This window comes from Capra hircus, chromosome 13 (genome assembly GCF_001704415.2).
Source record: "Capra hircus breed San Clemente chromosome 13, ASM170441v1, whole genome shotgun sequence".
NCBI classification, from domain to species: domain Eukaryota; kingdom Metazoa; phylum Chordata; class Mammalia; order Artiodactyla; family Bovidae; genus Capra; species Capra hircus.
The window spans coordinates 33,956,598-33,977,242 of record NC_030820.1 but is presented as its reverse complement, the minus strand read 5'-3'; the positions used below and the strand labels follow the sequence as shown (position 1 = coordinate 33,977,242).

At 44.6% G+C, this 20,645-nt stretch overlaps 1 protein-coding gene across 5 annotated transcripts in view; it reads left to right on the top strand.

Annotated features, from left to right (window-relative positions):
* The window catches only part of SVIL (supervillin), a 259,517-nt gene that overhangs the window by 203,484 nt on the left and 35,388 nt on the right, over positions 1-20,645 (top strand). For 3 of the 5 annotated variants that reach the window (XM_018057199.1, XM_018057197.1, XM_018057198.1), the window contains 2 exons: positions 70-199; positions 16,171-16,318. In XM_018057199.1, the coding sequence (XP_017912688.1) occupies positions 70-199; positions 16,171-16,318 (278 nt within the window). Of the gene's footprint in view, positions 1-69; positions 200-4,011; positions 4,060-4,813; positions 4,892-16,170; positions 16,319-20,645 lie in introns of all 5 variants that reach the window. The other 2 variants (XM_018057196.1, XM_018057195.1) reach the window with 2 other exon arrangements.

Sequence of the window (20,645 nt, the reverse complement as noted above, 5' to 3'; positions counted from 1 at the left end):
CTTAAATTGTGGTTCTTTTCCAAGGAAGGATTGGTGCTGAACTTGTTGGTTGGCATGTCTTCTTCTTAGATTAGCACTGTTGAAGAAGAGCGGTGAGGAAGACTGGAGAAACAGACTCAACAGAAAGCAGGAATACGGCAAAGCCTCCATCACCAGCAGCCTGCACATCCAAGAAACGGAGCAGTCACTCAAGAAGAAGGTAACCTTGTCTGTGCTCAGAAAAGGCATTCTAACTAACGTCACGCTTGGATGTGCACCCACCAGGCAAGCATGCACAGCTTAACTAGTTACTACCCTGGGACGCATCAGCTCTCTCTTGCCACTAGGGTCCACACCTAAAGTCTGCCCACAGCAGCTTGAATTAATCACCAGCTGAAGTCTTGAGATGCCCTAGAATTGGGAACAGTGCCACATACCTAATGCATCAGCAGGCAGGTTCCTATATTTGGAAGTGTGCACTTTTATCTGTTTCAAATCTAAAATGAAGTCTGATTTTACAGTGTTATTAAACCCTTTTATATCTATATACCTATATCTGTAGAGGCGTACTGCAGTCCATGGGCTTTCAGAGTCCGACACAACTGAGCAACTGAACTGAACCAAACTGATATCTATATATGTAGCTATAGATATAGATGTGTGTGTATATATATTTTGATCACACTACATAGTATGTAGGAAATTAAGTCTCTGACAACCAGGGATTGATTGTGTCCCCTGCAGTGGAAGCATGGAACACTTAACACTGGACTGCCAGGAAGTCACCGTATTAAAGCCTTTAGAATGAAAACTTCATTGACTGCTAACTGTTTATTAGTTGCATATAGAATATGGGTTTGAATGTCCTAGGCCTAGATTTAAAACATGCATATACAAGAGGACACAGCTGTGGTCAGTGAGGACATGTCACAGAAGTCATGTCCATGATGATCAGGTAAGCCTTTTATTGAGAAAGTATAGCAAAGTATGTTATATTACAAGTTTCAAGAAAATTCAGTAACACACTGCTGTCGATCTGGGCAAGCATTTCTTATGCAAATGTACCAATGAGTTGTTAAATGACTAGTCATAATGACCAGCTTTTGACCAGTCAGTGCACACTTTCAAAGTGAACAGTGATTTCCTGCTGCCTGGCCCTGTGATGGCGAATGCACCTGCTGGCTGGGGGCAGTGTGGGCGCTGTGTGACACCACTGGCCAACTGCTAGGGTCACAGGCCTTCAAACAAAAAGGAAAAATGGTTCCAACCAGGTGATCACCTAGACTCCCTCCAGCTCTAAAACAATGTAATAAGCCTCCGTGGAAGAGAGAAGTGATGAACATGACCTTGATGCACTCAGAAATGTACATAAGAAGGAGGTGTGTCCGTGGGGCCAGGAAGACAGAGTTCTGACACTATTTCCTATGGCTCTTCTGTGTTTTCCTAGGTTAAATTGGAACAGCAATTTGAATTCTCTCTTTTGAGTCAGACATGACTTCAAAGATAATCACTAAAGACAGTTAACGCTCAGCCATTTGCGAATCTCTTAAATATGACTGGATATTAAAGAGCCTACATAGGAAATCTGTATTTCCAGAATGAGATCCAGAAGTGTAGGAAAACTAGGTCCCTCCAATGATTGACTGCCATTGCCCACAAACTTTATGTAAAAGTTTGATTTGAAAGTATTGGTTCCAAGGTAACTTTAGTTCTTAACTCTTGGTCATGTTGAAAGATGCAAAGAAATTTCCCCAAGCAGGTCCCCCATGGCATGGTAAAAAGGATGGCCACAAAGTAAAAAGCCAGGTAGATTTCTTACAAATAGCAGAATCATTTTCAACACTTTGCCCCACTTAGGGGATAGGGATCAGCAGAAGCTGGGTAGACCAGAGGGCTCAGAATAGTAGATGTAATCAGAACAGCCTTAACATTAGACTGAGATTCTCAGGAGGCAAGAGATGGGAGAAGGTGACTGCAGTTGCCCCTGGGGTAGTAAACCCTGCCCACAGCAGCCGTGGCTTGAGTGGGAAGTACTGTCCTGGGCTCAGGGGTTCTGCACCAGCAGTGAACTCATCATCGCTCTCCTACTCCTAACCTAGTTCACTTTGGCCCAAGACAATAAGCTCGTTGAAGTTAAAATAAGCCCATCTATTTTGGGCTTCTGTAGCAGGCATTGGGAAATCGTGGGTTCTCTTGAGGTCATGTGGTTTTCCCATGGCCTCTGAAGTGCCCTCGGTTTCATGTCTTCCCAAGGGTGGGCTGTGTGTTTCAGCCACACCTTAGCCATGCTCAGATGTGGTAGAAGAGCTGCCTTGAACCTGATCTGCCTTCAGACAGTCCCGGGGGCAGCTGGAAGGCAGGCAGGGAATTTGAGACATGGCCAAGGTTTGCTGGGTATCTGAATGCTTCTCTGAAGAAGGAAGGACATTCACAAGACGTGCTCCATGCGGTTAGGATCTTGCTGCCTGGGTTGGAGCCAAACTTGCTAGGGGCACAAGCTCTGGAACCTTCCATCTTTTCCTCCAAGGGAAAAGGGACTGGATTTACTGTCAGGTCATCACTTCCTGCAGTTTCTGAATTCACTGAAGGCACATATTCGTGGTTACCAAACATTTTACAGTTTGGCCTCCTCAAGCTTGTATTTTGTATGCTAAGCAGGGTCCCACGGGTTACAGCCTGTGAAAAGCAAAGGAGGCAGGAAACGGAGATGGGCCTTTATATAAATCACTTCCCCTGTGAAAATCTGCTCCATCCAATAAAAATATAATGTGAACCCATGAGTAATTAGAGATTGTTGTGTAACCACATTAAAAAAGATGTGAGGGATGCCTTAAAAATCTTAAATTGTTTTTCTTTCTGTTGAATGGTTTGTCCCAAAACAAAACAAAATTTTGGTGCTCTAACTGGCATCTCATTTGGGGTCCTATAAGGTTAAAAAAAATGTATTCTTTTGGTCCATAAATCAATTTGGGGAATAAGCTAGTGTTTTCCTTTCCCTACAAAAAGATCAATCGTGTCTCAAGAGACGATGTAACTTAACATCACTTCCTTACTTTCCAAACTTATCCCCCTAAAATTAGGATGGATGGTTTGTAACTTAAGAGTACTATTTACCTTGCTGCCCCTGTCATTTCCTACAGCAAATAGCTTGGGTTCTTTCTCTTGCTGTCCCTTTTTCCTTCCTCTTGCGCTTGGTTTAGTCTAGGACAATGCTAACCTGACTTATACATCTTTGCTTTTGTAGCATATAGAATTAGTTCTAAAGATGGTAAAGACCATAGTTTGTAGGTTTGGCTGGGCTCACGGCACCAGGAACATGATCCTTTCAGAGCCACTCATCCCATCCCAAGAGGGAGAGAAATGAAACAAAGCAAAGTTTGAAAGAAAAGGGATTTGGCAGAAGTCTCTTTGTTTCACCTAAATTGCAGTTATGTATTTTCCCCAAATCATTGTTTAAAATTCCAACCCCATTTTGGCCTGACTTTAATATTTAGGCAGAGACAGTGACTCCCAGGCCCTTTGGTCGAGATAACCATCCAAAGTTGTAGGCGTTTTCCAGGAAGTCAGAACCTTTTATAGAGTTTGTGGTTTCAACCCCCTATCTGTGTCTGAGCCACAGGTTAGGATTTGATACCTGGCTGTGCTTCCATCAAAGTGTCAAGTCAGTGAATCAAGCTAAGCTCTGTGCTGTCCTCAGAACAAGTCCCTGAAAATTCTAGGCAGGTGGTCAGTCTGCCACATTTGTGTTCTAATTGCCTGTGCCGTTGAAATTCCAAATTACGATTCAAGAGCATGCAGTCAATTGAAGGACCAAGAGTAGGAGGGTGCGGAGGGCGGTTGGTCTGGCCCCCAGGTCACAGATAATCACCTCGGATGGGGGATGAGCTCACTTGTTTGTGCCACCTGACTGTGTGGGCATGTGCACGCTCCTCCTGGAACCCAGCACAGAGTTCTGGGAAATGCTTGTGACACCATAACCTGACCCTACTCTTCCGACACTCTGCAACATCTCCTGTTTGTTTTAACCTGTAGGAAGAAGGAGGATTTACAGATGATAATGACATTTCTAATCTGCTTTGGGTAAGCCTGACTCTAACACAGGTCTTCTCACCACGTGTAGCTCTCATCCTAGATGGTTCCCCTGGGTACCCCTCTCTGCTTGGTTTTCTTAGCCCGAGAGGAGATGTCACCTCAATCCAGCATGGAAAGCTATCCTGTTTCCTGCCCTTTTTCTACATTTTATTTTTAATTGGAAGATAATTGCTTTACAGTATTGGGTTGGTTTCTGCCATACAACGACAGGAATCAGCCCTAAGTATACATATGTGCCCTCCCTCTTGAGCCTCCCTCCCACCCCACCTCCCCCTCCCGCCCCTCTAGGTCATCACAGAGCACTGAGTTCAGCCCCCTGTGTTATACAGCAGCTTCCCTTTAGCTGGTCAGAATGGCCCCCATCAAAACATCCTGAAACTTTGTTTCAATCATGGAGAAGACATGAAAGGCTTAAAGAAGATAGTTTATATTCAGTGTTAAAACGGTCCATGAGAGTCAGGGATCCCCTGTCTGAATATCTTGTGTAAATTGCAGTCATCTTGCCCATAACTCAGGTACTGCACAGAATTGATTTGGTTATATTTACTGTGCTTGTGTGGGAATTTCTGTTAGCATCCCAAAATAAAACAGGTAGGAAGGACTGTCTTGGAAAGAGAATTGAAATTGCAATGAGTAAATTAACTTTCTGTGAGAAAAAGCCTTGTTTTTGTCCTTCCCCTCCTCCACCCCGCTCTGATGAATCCTCTTTTCTCATCTCTAATCCTCTTGCTTTGCTCTATAGGAACCTGTATACGCTTCTACTTATTCTCCTGCTCTACCTGCTGCCCATAAATACCTGTCTTTTGTATCTATTAATCAGGTGAGGAAAAGCCTAAATGTATTATGCCTCATTGCAATTTCTGAGTGGCAGGGAGAAACTTATTTCATTTGGGAAAGTAACTCGTTTGCTGCATTTCTGTGTATGTGTGTGTGTGTGTATAAATGTAATTACTTCATGTATTTCGGGTCAGTCACCCGGAGGGCATAGCAGCCCACTCCAGTCTCGCCTGGAGAATCCCATGGACAGAGGAGCCTGGCGGGCTACAGTCCTCGGGTCGCAAAGAGTCACACGCGACTGAGCACGCACGCGTCTCAACCTCGGCTCAGACCTCTAGGGAGACTTATGGTATTAATCCATCTCGTAGTCATGAAACTGGTTGAAGAGGAAAGTTTCCCCTTTAATCTATGTTGTGGGTTTTTTTTTTTTCTTTTTGACTTTTCATTTTGTATTTTATAGCTGATTAACAATGTTGTGATTGTTTCAGGTGCATAACAGAGTGACTCGCCCATACATATATATGTATCCATTTTCCCCCAAACTCCTCTCCCATTCAAACTACCACATAATCCCGTAAGTTAATATTCTAAATTGAGTCAGGAGCCCAGGGTGTTCCTGGCTCCAGTTCAGGAAACAGATTATCTTGCTTACCTTGATCAAGTAGGAGGAGGTGGTGGAAGCACTCGGGGGCGTGGAAGAGACAAGGTGGAAGCCGTGGTCCTGATGCAAGCTGGCTGCTATGGCGCTGTTGTCATGGAAACCACAGTCCTGCTTCCCCACCTTCCACCTTGCTGCAACCCTGTCTGAGCTCGACCAGAAGGGAGTCCTAGCCTGGGCTGAGGAATTCTGTTAGTGCCTAATATGCAATGATGTTTAAAGCTAGAAATACTGACAATTGGTTTTTATTCCCCTTGGAATGTCCCTGGGGTCAAAATTGTTAGAAAAAGTGGTGGCATCCCCTTTGCCACGACGAGCCCCAGGTGCTAGTCAGCCTTCGTCTGTGGGACCTGGCCGGTCACGCCCGTCTTAGGGCCTCTGTCTCATCAGCTCAGGGACCACGCCCAGTCAGATGGCCTCTCAGGTTGTGACTGTCCTGTCCCTTTAGGACTAGTGGTGACAAACTGGTCTTTGAGGGAGAGGCACAGGGTTTCAGCCAGAGGGAGGGTCTGGAGGGTCCTCCTGCTTCATTTGGCATTTTCATAAATGGAAATGCCCCATTTCTTCTCCCGAAAGAGGCCTTTCTTGCTCTTGCCTTAACTCCTTTCCTCTGAAGTTAGGAGTAAAGGTCTATAGCAGCCTAGCCCTGCATAACCAGCCAGTGTCCACTTCAAAAACGAGGATAAACTCTGGAGCAAACCTGCTGTTCCGTCACTAAGGGGGGAAATAAGTCGATGTTAAACTTTATTTTTTTTTCATATTTATTTGTTTATTTGGCTGTCTCAGGTCTTAGTTGCGTCATACAGGATCTTTCATTGAGGTCCATGGACTCTCACTGTGGCACACGGACTTCATTGCTCTGCCCACAGAGTCCCTTGTGACTTGCGGACTTAGTTACTCCCTGGCTTGTGGGATCTTAGTTCCCCAACTAGAGATCAAACCCACATCCCTGCATTGCAAGGCAAGTTCTTAACCACTAGACCACTAGACCACCAGGGAAGTGTCAATGTGAAACTTTAAAAGAAAAGATATATTATTAAAGTCTTTCCTTTTTACATTCTTTTTTAACATTCCTTCCCATGATGGTTCATCACAAGGCATTGAATATAGTTCACTGTGCTAGACAGTAGATCCATGTTGTTTATCTGTCCTATATATACTACTTTATATCTGCTAATCCCACACTCCCAGTCCTTCCCTCCACCACCCTATTGAAGTCTTTAAATATAAACTACGTACACTTATATCATGGGCTTGGTGGTGGCTCAGCATAAAGGAATCTGCCTGCAGTGCCGGAGCCTCGGGTTTGATCCCTGGGTGGGGAAGATCCCCTGGAGGAGGGCATGGCAACCCACTCCAGTATTCTTGCCTGGGTTTGCAAAGAGTCGGACACGACTGAGCGACTTTCACTTTCATTCTTATCTAGAGAATCCCCTTGACAGAAGAGCCTGGCAACCTACAGTCCATAGAGTCACAAAGAGTTGGACACGACTGAAGTGACTTGGAACGCACACTCACACATACTTATATAATACACATGTTATATGTAGATGTAGTATACTTTTTATAGACTTTATTTTTCTAGAGTAGTTTGAGGTTCACAGCAAAATTATGAAGAAAGTATAGAGATTTCCCTCATACCTCCTTCTTCCCCCTACCCCGCCCACAGCCTCCCCCACTATCAACGTCCCCCACTAGATGGCATATTTGTTTCAGTTGACAAGCTGTTATCCCTCAGTGTCCATAGTTTATAGTTGGGTTCACTCTTGGTACAGTACATGCTAAGAATTTGACAAGTGTGTAATGACACGTATCCATCATTATGGTATTGTACAGAGTCCTTCCACTGCCCTAAAACCCCTCTGTGCACTGCCTGCTCATCCCTCCCTCTTCTTCTCCTTCCCTCCCAGGAAACTTATCTCTTTTCTAGTTTTTGTCTTTTCCAGAATGTCAGATAGATGGAATCATACAAGGTGTAGCCTTTTCAGATTGACTTCTTGCATTCAATTCAGTTCAGTTCAGTCGCTCAGTCGTGTCTGACTCTTTGGGACCCCATGAATTGCAGCCCGCCAGGCCTCCCTGTCCATCACCAACTCCCAGAGTTCACCCACAATCACGTCCATTGAGTTGGTAATGCCATCCAGTCATCTCATCCTCTGTCGTCCCCTTCTCCTCCTGCCCCCAATCCCTCCCAGCATCAGAGTCTTTTCTAATGAGTCAACTCTTCACATGAGGTGGCAAAGTACTGGAGTTTCAGCTTTAGCATCATTCCTTCCAAAGAACACCCGGGACTGATCTCCTTGCAGTCCAAGGGACCCTCAAGAGTCTTCTCCAACACCACAGTTCAAAAGCATCAATTCTTTGGCACTCAGCTTTCTTCACAGTCCAACTTTCACATCCATACATGACTACTGGAAAAACCTTAGCCTTGACTAGACGGACCTTTGTTAGCAAAGTAATGTCTCTGCTTTTGAATATGCTGTCTAGGTTGGTCATAACTTTTCTTCCAAGGAGTAAGTGTCTTTAAATTTCATGGCTGCAGTCACCATCTGCAGTGATTTTGGAGCCCCCCAAAAATAAAGTCTGACACTGTTTCCACTGTTTCCCCATCTATTTCCCATGAAGTGATGGGACCAGATGCCATGATCTTAGTTTTCTGAATGTTGAGCTTTAAGCCAACTTTTTCACTCTCCTCTTGCATTCACTAATATGCATTTAAGGTTCCCCTATGTATTTTCATGCCTTGATGGCGCATTTCTTTTTACCACTGAATAATAGTCCTTGTCTGGCTGGACCAGTTTATTTATCCATTTGCTTACTGAAAGTCGTCTTGGTTGCTTCCAAGCTTTTGGCAGTTATGAGTAAAGCTGTTATAAACATCCTTTGGAGGTTTTTGGGTGGACATAATTTTCAAACTTGTTTGGATATCAGAGAGCATGATTGCTGAATTATATGGTAGGAGTAAGCTTGGTTTTATAAGGAACTACCAAACTACCTTTGAAAGTGGCTGGACCATTTTGCATTCCTACCAGCAACGAATAAGTGTTCCTGTTGCCCCATATCCTCACTAGCATTTGGTGGCGTCAGTTGTTTGAATTTTGTCCATTCTGATAGTTGTGTAGAAGTGTCTTGATATATTTTCTTCCTCCGCTTGCCTCAGGGCTATAGCAAAATATATTTCCCTTTGTTCCCTTCCTCTCATCTTGTTTTTGTTCCCTAGTTGCTAAGTCATGTCCAATTCTTTGCAACTGCATGGACTATAATCTGCCAGGCTCTTCTGTCCATGGGATTCTCCCAGAAAGAATACTGTAATGGGTTGCCATTTCCTTCTCTAGGGGATCTTCCCAACCCAGGGATCAAACCTGTGTCTCCTGCTTGGCAGGCAGATTCTTTACCATGGACCCCCCTGGGAAGCCCTCCTTTCATCTTAGTTGCTGGTAAATGATGACAAGACCAAATTATGGTCACTTTGAAATCCAAACCTAGTTGAAATCTTTCTCCATGTTTTGTCCAGGCCACTTGAGGCTCTGGGCCCTGGTGATAGATAGAAATCACTTAAGGAGGTGGCAAAGCTAAATTTCCTTAACAGTGCACAGGGTTTGAAAGGTAACAGCATTTTTGAAAACTGAGAATGCTGATTTGTTGCCGTACTTTATTTCTTTCACTTAACACATGCTTTTACGGTCTCTTCCTGTGATGTAGTTTCACTCAAAGTGAGTAAGATAAAAATTTTAAAGCCAGATCACAATATTTTCTATCTACAAAGCTCTCCGCTTGTAGAAGAATCTTACCCTTCAGTTCAGTTGTGTCCGACTTTTTGTGACCCCATGAATCGCAGCATGCCAGGCCTCCCTGTCCATCACCAACTCCCGGAGTTCGCTCAGACTCACGTCCATCGAGTCAGTGATGCCATCCAGCCATCTCATCCTCTGTAATCCCCTTTTCCTCCTGCCCCCAATCCCTCCCAGCATCAGAGTCTTTTCCAATGAGTCAACTCTTTGCATGAGGTGGCCAAAGTACTGGAGCTTCAGCTTTAGCATCCTTCCTTCCAAGGAAATCCCAGGGCTGATCTCCTTCAGAATAGACTGGTTTGATCTCCTTGCAGTCCAAGGAGTCTTCTCCAACACCACAGTTCAAACGCATCAATTCTTCGGTGCTCAGCCTTCTTCACAGTCCAACTCTCGCATCCATACATGACTACTGGAAAAACCATAGCCTTGACTAGACGGACCTTAGCCTTAGAGCTACGCTAATCCTAGTCACACATTGGTTCTCTCTCTTGTGTATCACCTCCTTTGTCAGAAACACTTAATGAAATGTGGTTTCTGAGGTGTATGGAGACAAACCCGTAAGTAACAACATGGTAACCTGAAAGCGTTCTTCTCTATTAACCCTTTGCACAGTTTCCTAAAGTCTCTATTCATCCCTAGGACCCAACTTTCTTCCCAGCTGTTTCGCTGCATTCCCTCCCTCTCTCTCTCTTCCCCTACCCCTCTTCTTTCTGTACCATGTTCATGAGATCTGTGTTTGAAAGAGTAAAGGCTAGAAGGGGTAGGGCTTCTATTCCTGTTCTGCCCCAACTCCCTCCCTCTTCCAGCAAATCCTAAATCTCATCAGTTAGACCTAGAAAAACCTGAAAAATGACACAGTGCTTACTCTACTATGAATTATGCCCTTCTCTAAATGAAGGAAGAGAAAACTTTGAAGGGAAAAGCAAGATAAGAGAATCATGATGCCTTAAGCTGAAAAAAACAAAAAGTACATGGACAAAGAGGTCCATGTTACCTGTTTACATATTTTGAGTTCTAAAATTTAATAGCAACTTGTGATACATTTTAATTCATTTCTACAGTGAATAAATAAACTATATGCATATACCCCATTATATATATGATATATATTCACACATATATGATATATATAAGGTATATATATGTATGATATATAAGGTGTATATGTCATATATACATACATATATGTGTGTGTGTGTATATACTTGTTGTTACATTATAGAGCCATTTAAGGTCAGATAAGGCGACCCCATGAATTGCAGCATGCCAGGCCTCCCTGTCCATCACCATCTCCCGGAGTTCACTCAGACTCGTGTCCATTGAATCAGTGATGCCATCCAGCCATCTCATCCTGGGTCGTCCCCTTCTCCTCCTGCCCCCAATCTCTCCCAGCATCAGAGTTTTTTCCAATGAGTCAACTCTTCACATGAAGTGGCCAAAGTATTGGAGTTTCAGCTTTAGCATCATTCCTTCCAATGAACACCCAGGACTGATCTCCTTTAGAATGGACTGGTTGGATCTCCTTGTAGTCCAAGGGACTCTCAAGAGTCTTCTCCAACACCACAGTTCAAAAGCATCAATTCTTTGGCGCTCAGCCTTCTTCACAGTCCAACTCTCACATCCATACATGACCACAGGAAAAACCATAGCCTTGACTAGGCGGACCTTAGTCGGCAAAGTAATGTCTCTGCTTTTGAATATGCTATCTAGGTTGGTCATAACTGAACTGAAGGGGAATTAGGAGGATTTTGAGCAACCCAACTAAGTGGCAAAGTTAAGGCAAAAACTTTTATGTTTAGTAATATCATCTAGAGGCACATGAAAAGCGTGCTCCCTAACATAGATTTGGCAAACTTCTGGACACTTTAAATCCTGGAATATCTGTGTATCCCAGGGCCCACGTCCATCACCTTCTCCCAGGAGCTGCAGGAGAATCTGAAATGGAATTGCTGATTTGGGGACACTGTTTTTCTGAGTCATTAAGCACCCCTCCCACCACACCCAGGGCTCGGGAGATTCTGCTCAGTTCACCATATAAATCGTAAAGTCTGGGTGTTTGGAAAAGAAAACTTTCTTGGCATTTTATATATTTTTAAAAATATTTTAAGGCAAGTGTCATATTGATTTGATTAAAATTCACTCCTGAAACTTCACCTTTTAAGAAAACTTATCCTCTTTTTCAAACTTTGATGAGGTTTTCCTAGGAAGTCCATCTCAGTTTATCAGGGCATGTGATTCAGAGAGTTACTTGGAACCAGGGTCATCTTACCAATCATGAGTAGGAAAGTTAAGGGAAAGGGATTTTGTTTGATAATTTTTTATTTTGATAAAATTTAAAACTTATAGAAATGTTGTCATAATAGCCAGATACTCTAATATATCCTTGAACAGACCCGCCAGTTGTTGGCATTTGTCCCCTCCCCACCCCCTCTCATTCCCCATCCCCGCTGCCAACATCCTCCTTCACCCTTTTCTCCTGGATTGAATGATGGATTGATTGGTTGGGCTGTTGTAAAAGAATACCATAAACTGGGTAACTTATAAACAAGAGAAGTTTATTTCTCTCAGTTCCAGAGGGTAAGAAGTCCAAGGTCAGCGTGCTGGCAGAGTCAGTGTCTGGTGAGGGTCCACCTCCCGGTTCTTAGACCCCTGTCTGCTCACTGTGCCCTCATGCAGCTGAAGGAGGGAGGGAGCTCTCTGGGGCCTCTTATCAGGGCACGAATGGCATTCTTGAGGGCTCTAGCCTTGTGACCTAATCACCTTCCAAACCCCACCTCCTAAAGTATCACATTAGGGAGTAGGATTCACTATGTGAACTGGTGGGGAGCAGGGGGACACAGAGCCTTAGACTGTAGCACACTCCCATAGTCTCAACAGGAGGAGATTTTTATATTGACACATTGTTTATCTAATCCGTAGACTATATCCCAACTGTGTTCATTTCCCCCCAATAATATCCGTTTTAGCCACCACTCCATCCCATCAAAGATCCAACCAGGATCATATATTACATTTAGTCACCATGTCTCTTTAGGAGATGGTTTTTAGCCTAGTTTAATTGCCAGTGATCTCAAAATCAGTCCTGACTGTGACTGCTCTATAGGAGAGTTCTATAAAAGGAAGATATATAGGTTCAGTGATGGAGAAATTTGTGTCCATGGCTTAAGCCGAATCTTACCAGTGCAGACTTGGTTTTTATGTGGCTGGAAAGGAAGGAGAGCCTCCCCACACCCCTGCCCCTGCCCCATTACCCTACATCTCTCTGTCCTCCCAGAGCCTTAAAAAGATTAAGGATGCTGACCTCTGTCATCTTCCTGAGTGAATCTGGAGGTTGTTTCCTATTGGCCTGTTCAGTTCAGTTCAGTCGCTCAGTCACGTCTGACTCTTTGCGACCCCATGAATCGCAGCACGCCAGGCCTCCCTGTTCATCACCAACTCCCGGAGTTCACTCAGATTCACATCCATCGAGTCCGTGATGCCATCCAGCCATCTCATCCTCGGTCGTCCCCTTCTCCTCCTGCCCCCAATCCCTCCCAGCATCAGAGTCTTTTCCAATGAGTCAACTCTTCGCATGAGGTGGCCAAAATTCTGGAGTTTCAGCTTTAACATCATTCCTTCCAAAGATATCCCAGGGCTGATCTCCTTCAGAATGGACTGGTTGGATCTCCTTGCAGTCCAAGGGACTCTCAAGAGTCTTCTCCAAGATCACAGTTCAAAAGGATCAATTCTTCGGCACTCAGCCTTCTTCACCGTCCAACTCTCACATCCATACATGACCACAGGAAAAACCATAGCCTTGACTAGGCGGACCTTAGTTGGCAAAGTGATGTCTCTGCTTTTGAATATCCTATCTAGGTTGGTCATAACTTTTCTTCCAAGGAGTAAGCGTCTTTTAATTTCATGGCTGCAATCACCGTTTGCAGTGATTTTGGAGCCAAAAAAATAAAGTCTGACACTGTTTCCTGTTTCCCCATCTATTTATTTCCCATGAAGTGATGGGACCGGATGCCATGATCTTCGTTTTCTGAATGTTGAGCTTTAGGCCAACTTTTTCACTCTCCACTTTCACTTTCATCAAGAGGCTTCTTAGTTCCTCTTCACTTTCTGCCATAATGATGGTGTCATCTGCATATCTGAGGTTATTGATATTTCTCCCAGCAATCTTGATTCCAGCTTGTGTTTCTTCCAGTCCAGCGTTTCTCATGATGTACTCTGCATAGAAGTTAAATCAGCAGGGTGACAATATACAGCCTTGACGTACTCCTTTTCCTATTTGGAACCAGTCTGTTGTTCCATGTCCAGTTCTAACTGCTGCTTCCTGACCTGCATACAGATTTCTCAAGAGGCAGGTCAGGTGGTCTGGTATTCCCATCTCTTTCAGAATTTTCCACAGTTTATTGTGATCCACAGAGTCGAAGGCTTTGGCATAGTCAATAAAGCAGAAATAGATGTTTTTCTGGAACTCTCTTGCTTTTTCCAGGATCCAGCGGATGTTGGCAATTTGATCTCTGGTTCCTCTGCCTTTTCTAAAAGCAGCTTGAACATCAGGAAGTTCACGGTTCACGTATTGCTGAAGCCTGGCTTGGAGAATTTTGAGCATTACTTTACTAGCATGTGAGATGAGTGCAATTGTGCAGTAGTTTGAGCATTCTTTGGCATTGCCTTTCTTTGGGATTGGAATGAAAACTGACCTTTTCCAGTCCTGTGGCCACTGCTGAGTTTTCCAAATTTGCTGGCATATTGAGTGCAGCACTTTCACAGCATCATCTTTCAGGATTTGAAACAGCTCAACTGGAATTCCATCACCTCCACTAGCTTTGTTCGTAGTGATGCTTTCCAAGGCCCACTTGACTTCACATTCCAGGATGTCTGGCTCTAGATGAGTGATCACACCATCATGATTATCTTGGTCGTGAAGATCTTTTTTGTACAGTTCTTCTCTGTATTCTTGCCACGTCTTCTTAATATCTTCTGCTTCTGTTAGGTCCAGACCATTTCTGTCCTTTATCGAGCCCATCTTTGCATGAAATGTTCCCTTGGTATCTCTGATTTTCTTAACGAGATCTCTAGTCTTTCCCATTCTGTTCTTTTCCTCTATTTCTTTGCATTGATCGCTGAAGAAGGCTTTCTTATCTCTTCTTGCTGGAACTCTGGAACTCTGCATTCAGACGCTTATATCTTTCCTTTCCTCCTTTGCTTTTCGCCTCTCTTCTTTTCACAGCTATTTGTAAGGCCTCCCCAGACAGCCATTTTGCTTTTTTGCATTTCTTCTCCATGGGGATGGTCTTGATCCCTGTCTCCTGTACAGTGTCACGAACCTCATTCCATAGTTCATCAGGCACTCTATCTATCAGATCTAGGCCCTTAACTCTATTACTCACTTCCACTGTATAATCATAAGGGATTTGATTTAGGTCATATCTGAATGGTCTAGCGGTTTTCCCTACTTCCTTCAATTTGAGTCTGAATTTGGCAATAAGGATTTCATGATCTGAGCCACAGTCAGCTCCTGGTCTTGTTTTTGTTGACTGTATAGAGCTTCTCCATCTTTGGCTGCCAAGAAGGGAAGCTAATTTGCCATAGTGGGATGGACAGCAGTGGAGAATAAAAGTATCACCGAGTCCCCAGGGATGAATTTCCCCGTCAGGGCTCCTTGATCCTCCCATTGTGTCTGTGGAAAACCTGAGGATCATTTTGATTTATGTTGACTTTTTATCTAAGAAAGAACTCCTTACATGGGAAGAGGAGCTTGGGGAGACCACAGAGTAGTTAAGGAGAGCTCGCCTGTGGTTTGAAAGCAGATACTCCAGCAGAAAGGGCCTCCTCGGATCTCAGAAGATACTGGCGTTAAAGCGCAAGCACAAACCGGGGTCACCACCATCCTTAGGACCCCTTTCCTAGGAAGGACCTGGAGGCAGAAGCGCTTTCTGCTCTCTGGCGATGCTTTTCTTTCCTTAACATTGGCTCCAGTGGCAGCTTCCCTCCCGACCCCCCCAACCCCTCCCACCCACCGCCGCCGCGCCCCGCCCCCGCTCCCTGCCTGGTCATCTCCTCAGGCCACACCTCCGCCTCCTTCCTGCCCATCGCCGTCCTCCTCCGTCTCCTCGAGAATCCTCCAGCTTCTGCCTTTTAGACCAAACAAGACTAAATAATGTCCCCAAGGGCTTAGACACTAAAGAAGCAACTGTCTCCAAAACCCCAATGAGAAACATTTGTAAGCCTTTTCTACATACAAATGTTACTATACATGTAGGCTATGTCTATAGCACAGTTCAGCCTCAATGTCAGATATTCTGTGACTTACAAGCCATCTTTGTGGGCTTACTTTGGTTGCCTAACTGCCCATATAAAATAGTTGTTGTAGAAAAAAGCACATGAGTTCCGGAAAACCTTCTAATAACTCACCTTCTTCCTAATCGGCTTTCTCTACTTTATGGTTGACCATGTAGATAAAAATCTATAGTAGGTAAGATTTTCTCAACGAACTGTGCTCTCTGAGCGTGATGAACAAAGATTCCTAGTCAACTGAGTTTAGATAAGTGAAACAGAGAAACTTGAAAACTCTGGAAGATTCATAGCAAGAAGAGTCTGTCTCTTCCTGTTTCTTTTTACAAAGCATCATTTTTATATTCTGGTGTTCCAAACAAACAAGTGAAAAGTCGAGTTCTAACCTGAAGTTCCAGGGTTGTTGGTGGTGATCTGTAACCCAAGCTGGAAATAGGAAGCCAGACCTATTTCAGGTAGAACAGCTGTGGACATTAGGGGCCAGTGCAGGACTCCTCTTTGCTTTCCAGCTCATGAAATGCTCTATGCTAACGTTCATGCCTCTGTGACTTCCTCTCCTGTTTTCTCCCTGGTATATGCTGCAAACAGCGGGTCACAGAAAGTCGAGAGAGCCAGATGACTATCGAAGAGAGAAAGCATCTCATCACCGTGAGAGAGGACGCCTGGAAGACCAGGGGCAAAGGAGCAGCCAACGACTCTACCCAGTTTACCGTGGCCGGCAGGATGGTGAAGCGAGGTCAGAGTGTGTGTGTGTGCGCGCGCGCGAGTGTGGACCTGTGTGTGAGCTCCATCACCCCCAGAAGGGAGGGTGGCGTAGGATAGCTCACTTTAAAAAACCAAGCCTTGGTCTTTTCTGGTTTTCACTCTTAACTGAAGTTGTGTACACATTTTGTGAGCTACTCCAACTGAAAATCTTCTTATGACAGTATCGTCTTCAACGTGACACGTGATTCAGTTAGTCACATTTCAGAACAGTCATTTGGAAATGCCCAGGTATCAAAGAGCAGTTTTGCAGATCTGCTATCAAACTTTTAGTCCTTTCCTGTAATTGCTTGGAAATTATTTCCATTTTTTTGCCATCTGGCAATTAGTTCATTCAAATAAGCCTTTCTCAGTGCAGAAGTTCGTCGTCTTCCATTTAGGGTAATTCCCAGGTCTCTTTCCATCAACCCAGAGTTCCCTGGCTACAAAGCCCTGTTTCCAGAGATGTTTTATTGAATGTCTAAAAGATGTATCCATTTCCAGGAAAGTGAGATTTCCCTGAAGACAGGTCATTTCTCTGCAGCTCAGCTCTTGAAACTGATTTTCAGTGGGAATCCAAAGATTTGTGAAACTGACAAACCCCGTGGTTCATCAAGTCGTCAGAGAGCTCTGCAGCTCCACAGCCTGTAGGAAATGGTTAAAATCCGGGGTCCCTTTGTCACGTGCATGCACATACCTTCATTTTCCAAGCTATTGTTTGAGTAAATTTCTCAATTTAGTGATGAAGGTTTTCTCAATCAATAGAATTAACTTATATTGTCATCTGCTTCATAGGTTTGCAGTTTGCTTTTCTCAATACCCTTTGGGATCCTCAGTCATAGATGGAGCCTACATCATTGTAGGCTCAGGATAAGTATCTGTGGAAGGAAGAAAGGGAGGGAGAGGAAACTCTTGAACTGAGATTAACCCAAATATTGGTGGAAGAATCCTTTCTAACAAATTTATTCTTAACTAATGTTGAAATTTAGGGAAGCCCTGATGGCTCAGTGGTAAAGAGTCCGCCTGCCAATGCAGGAGAGAAGATTCAGTCCCTGGGTTGGGAAGATCCCCTGGAGAAGGAAATGGCAATCCACTCCAGTATTCCTGCCTGGGAAATCCCATGGACAGAGGAGCCTGAGGGGCTACAGTCCATGGAGTCACAAAAGAGACATGACTTAGCGACTAAACAACAACAACAATCTTGGAATTATCAAAGGATAACAGAAGGTAATTTACTCTCAGAATGAGGTGGCATTTGAGGATTTTTGTCACCAAGTCACAGAACTATCCCCTTTGCATGACCCCGATCCCTATGTTAACAAAAGCAGATTCTTCAGGCCCACAACGAGAACTTGAACCATAGCTTAGATCTTCCAGCTTCTAGCCTGGCCTTTTATCCTGATGACCTTTTACTTGGGTTTCATTTTTTTGTCTTTCATCTTAAAAATCATAATGTATTTGAAGCCTGGTCCTTACTACCAGATACCACTGTCCCTGTCCATGGGGATATCAGAGGAAGTAGCCTTGCTCCTTGGAGAAGGCAACGGCAACCCACTCCAGTAATCTTGCCTGGAAAATCCCATGGATGGAGGAGCCTGGTGGGCTGCAGTCCATGGGGTCGCAAAGAATCGGACACGACTGAGTGACTTCACTTTCACTTTTCACTTTCATGCATTGGAGAAGGAAATGGCAACCTGCTCCAGTGTTCTTGCCTGGAGAATCCCGGGGACGGGGGAGCCTGGTGGGCTGCCGTCTATGGGGTCGCACAGAGTCGGACCCGACTGAAGCGACTTAGCAGCAGCAGCAGCAGCCCGTATATATTTGCAGGTGATAAAGAATCTGCCTGCAGTGCAGGAGTTGCAGGAGATGCAGGTTTGATCCCTGGTCAGGAAGATCCCTTGAAGGAGGCATGGCAACCCACTCCAGTATTCTTGGCTGGAGAATCCCATGGACAGAGGAACCTGGAGGGCTTCTGTCCATAGGGTCGCAAAGAGTCGGACACGACTGAAGTGACTTAGCAGCAGCAGCAGCCTTGCTCCTAGGCAGTTATGGAGAACAGAATCAGGGACCCTCCTCCTCCCTTAGCGGATGAGTTTCCTTTCACATGTTCCTGAATAAATCAGAGATCTTGATTTAACAGCTGCTTTGTGGCTCTGCTCGGGAAATGGCTTTGCTGAGCTTTCCATCTAGCGAAACATCGGTGGCCCGCTTCACTGGTGTTTGTTATCACCTGCACAGTCGTGCGCTTCACTGAGCCGTTGGCTCTTTTGGATTTTCAGTGGTGGAACATCTGATTTACTACACTTGCCGAAGAATGAAACTGTCCCCACACTTCCTGTCTCATCAGATGACAGTGTAGCAGTGAGTGGCCAAGAGGCCTCCGTAGCCTGATTTTCATTCTCTCACCCCAGGAGCTGTTTTCTCCCCTCACCTCATTAGGGCTGTCCCCCTTTTTATATTCGTAGAGTCCACAGATCAGTGAGTACTCCATAGATTTCTGTGGTATTGTAGGTTTCTCCCGGAAGGAAGATATTCAGAGTATGCCTTTGAAGAAGAGAGAGCTGAGGGACTTCCCTGGCAGTTCAGTGCTTAGGACTCTGTGCTTCCAGTGCGGCGGGGAGGGCACGGGCTTGACTTCTGGTCAGGGAACTAAGATCCTACATGCTGTGCAGTACAGCCAAGGAATTAAATAAATACGATTTTTAAAAGATGTAAAATGTTCTCTAAGAGAACAGGTGACTGGTTATTGTCCATAGAATTCATTGAAAAGAGCTATGGGGAGTGATTTAACAGTGTGAAACTTAAATCTATATGCCTGCCCCCATCACTGCTGCTGAGTTGCTTCAGTTGTGTCCGACTGAGCAACCGCATAGACGGCAGCCTACCAGGCTCCCCCATCCCTGGGATCCTCCAGGCAAGAACACTGGAGTGGGTTGCCATTTCCTTCTCCAATGCATGAAAGTGCAAAGTGAAAGTGAAGTCGCTCAGTCATGTCCGATTCTTCGCGACCCCATGGACTGCAGCCTACCAGGCTCCTCCACCCATAGGATTTTCCAGGCAAGAGTACTGGAGTGGGGTGCCATTGCCCCCATCACAGACAAACCCTGTCTCTAGCTGGAAAGAGCGGGTGCACCTTTAAGAGCTCACGGGTTCAGCTGCCTGAATGGGCAGCAGGGGGCACCCTAACTGGACAAAGGGCTGGTGTCAAGCCTGTTCATTGGCTTCAGAGTGAATAACCTCTGTGCTAATGTTATGTCCCCATGTCTCTTACACATCCTTTTAGCAGGTAATGAGCTACTGTCCCAGCCTTTGATACCAAATTTTACTTATTTTTAATATCTTTCAAGAAAATTGACTTTCACTCAGATATAAACTCTGCAGATCTTGTAAAGATTTTTTTTTTAACGTTATTGACATCAGTAAGGAAGTATGTGTACATGTTGAGAAGTACTTCTGGAAAGTGTTAGTTGCTCAGTCGTGTCTGACTCTTTGCAGCCCCATGGACTGCAGCCTACTAGGCTCCTCTGTCCATGGGATTCCCCAGGCAAGAATACTGGAGTGGGTAGCCATTCCCTTCTCCAGGGGATCTTCCCAACCCAGTGGTTCTCCTGCATTGCAGACAGACTCTTTAACCATCTGAGCTACCAGAGAAGCTTCTGGAATGTCACCTAAAATTTCAGTTGTAAACTGCATTTCAGTATTTTTCCTTCCAAGTTTTATGGTGTAACAAACATCTTCCTCTCCAACTCACAGAAGGGAGCAGCAGATCCATTCACTTGGGTTTTTTCCTTGTAAGTGATCATGACTTACACATTCTCAGGATGTGGTTCTCAGATGTGGTCTCTCGGATGCGATAACATAGCAATGTCACCTAATGGTTTCTCTTTTAATAAAAATGGATACAGAGAATGTTAACATCTCATTTTGTTCTTTGTATGTGTACCAATTACCTGTCCTGCCCCCCTTGCAAATCCCTTCTAAGTTTAGGAAAAAATACTCATCTATGTCTTTATTCAGTTTTCTGGCCTAATCAGATGCCGTCTTCATGCTGGAATGTTTGCCTTCCCTTTCTATGTGTCTCTTATCATTTTTCTGCTTAGAGAGTCCCCATCCAGCTCCTCGAAAGATGCAGGTGAAAGCATGTCCCTAGTTCCCAGCCACACCGAAGACCAGCATGACTTTTCAACATCCGCACATATGTAAACTGTTACTCTTGTGTCTTTCTTACAAAGCCTAGCACTCTCTGGGTAATTGCCTAGTAGATCACACTCTGATGATGCCCCTAAAGGCCAGACTGTCCCCACATCCCCTCAGCCGGGAGG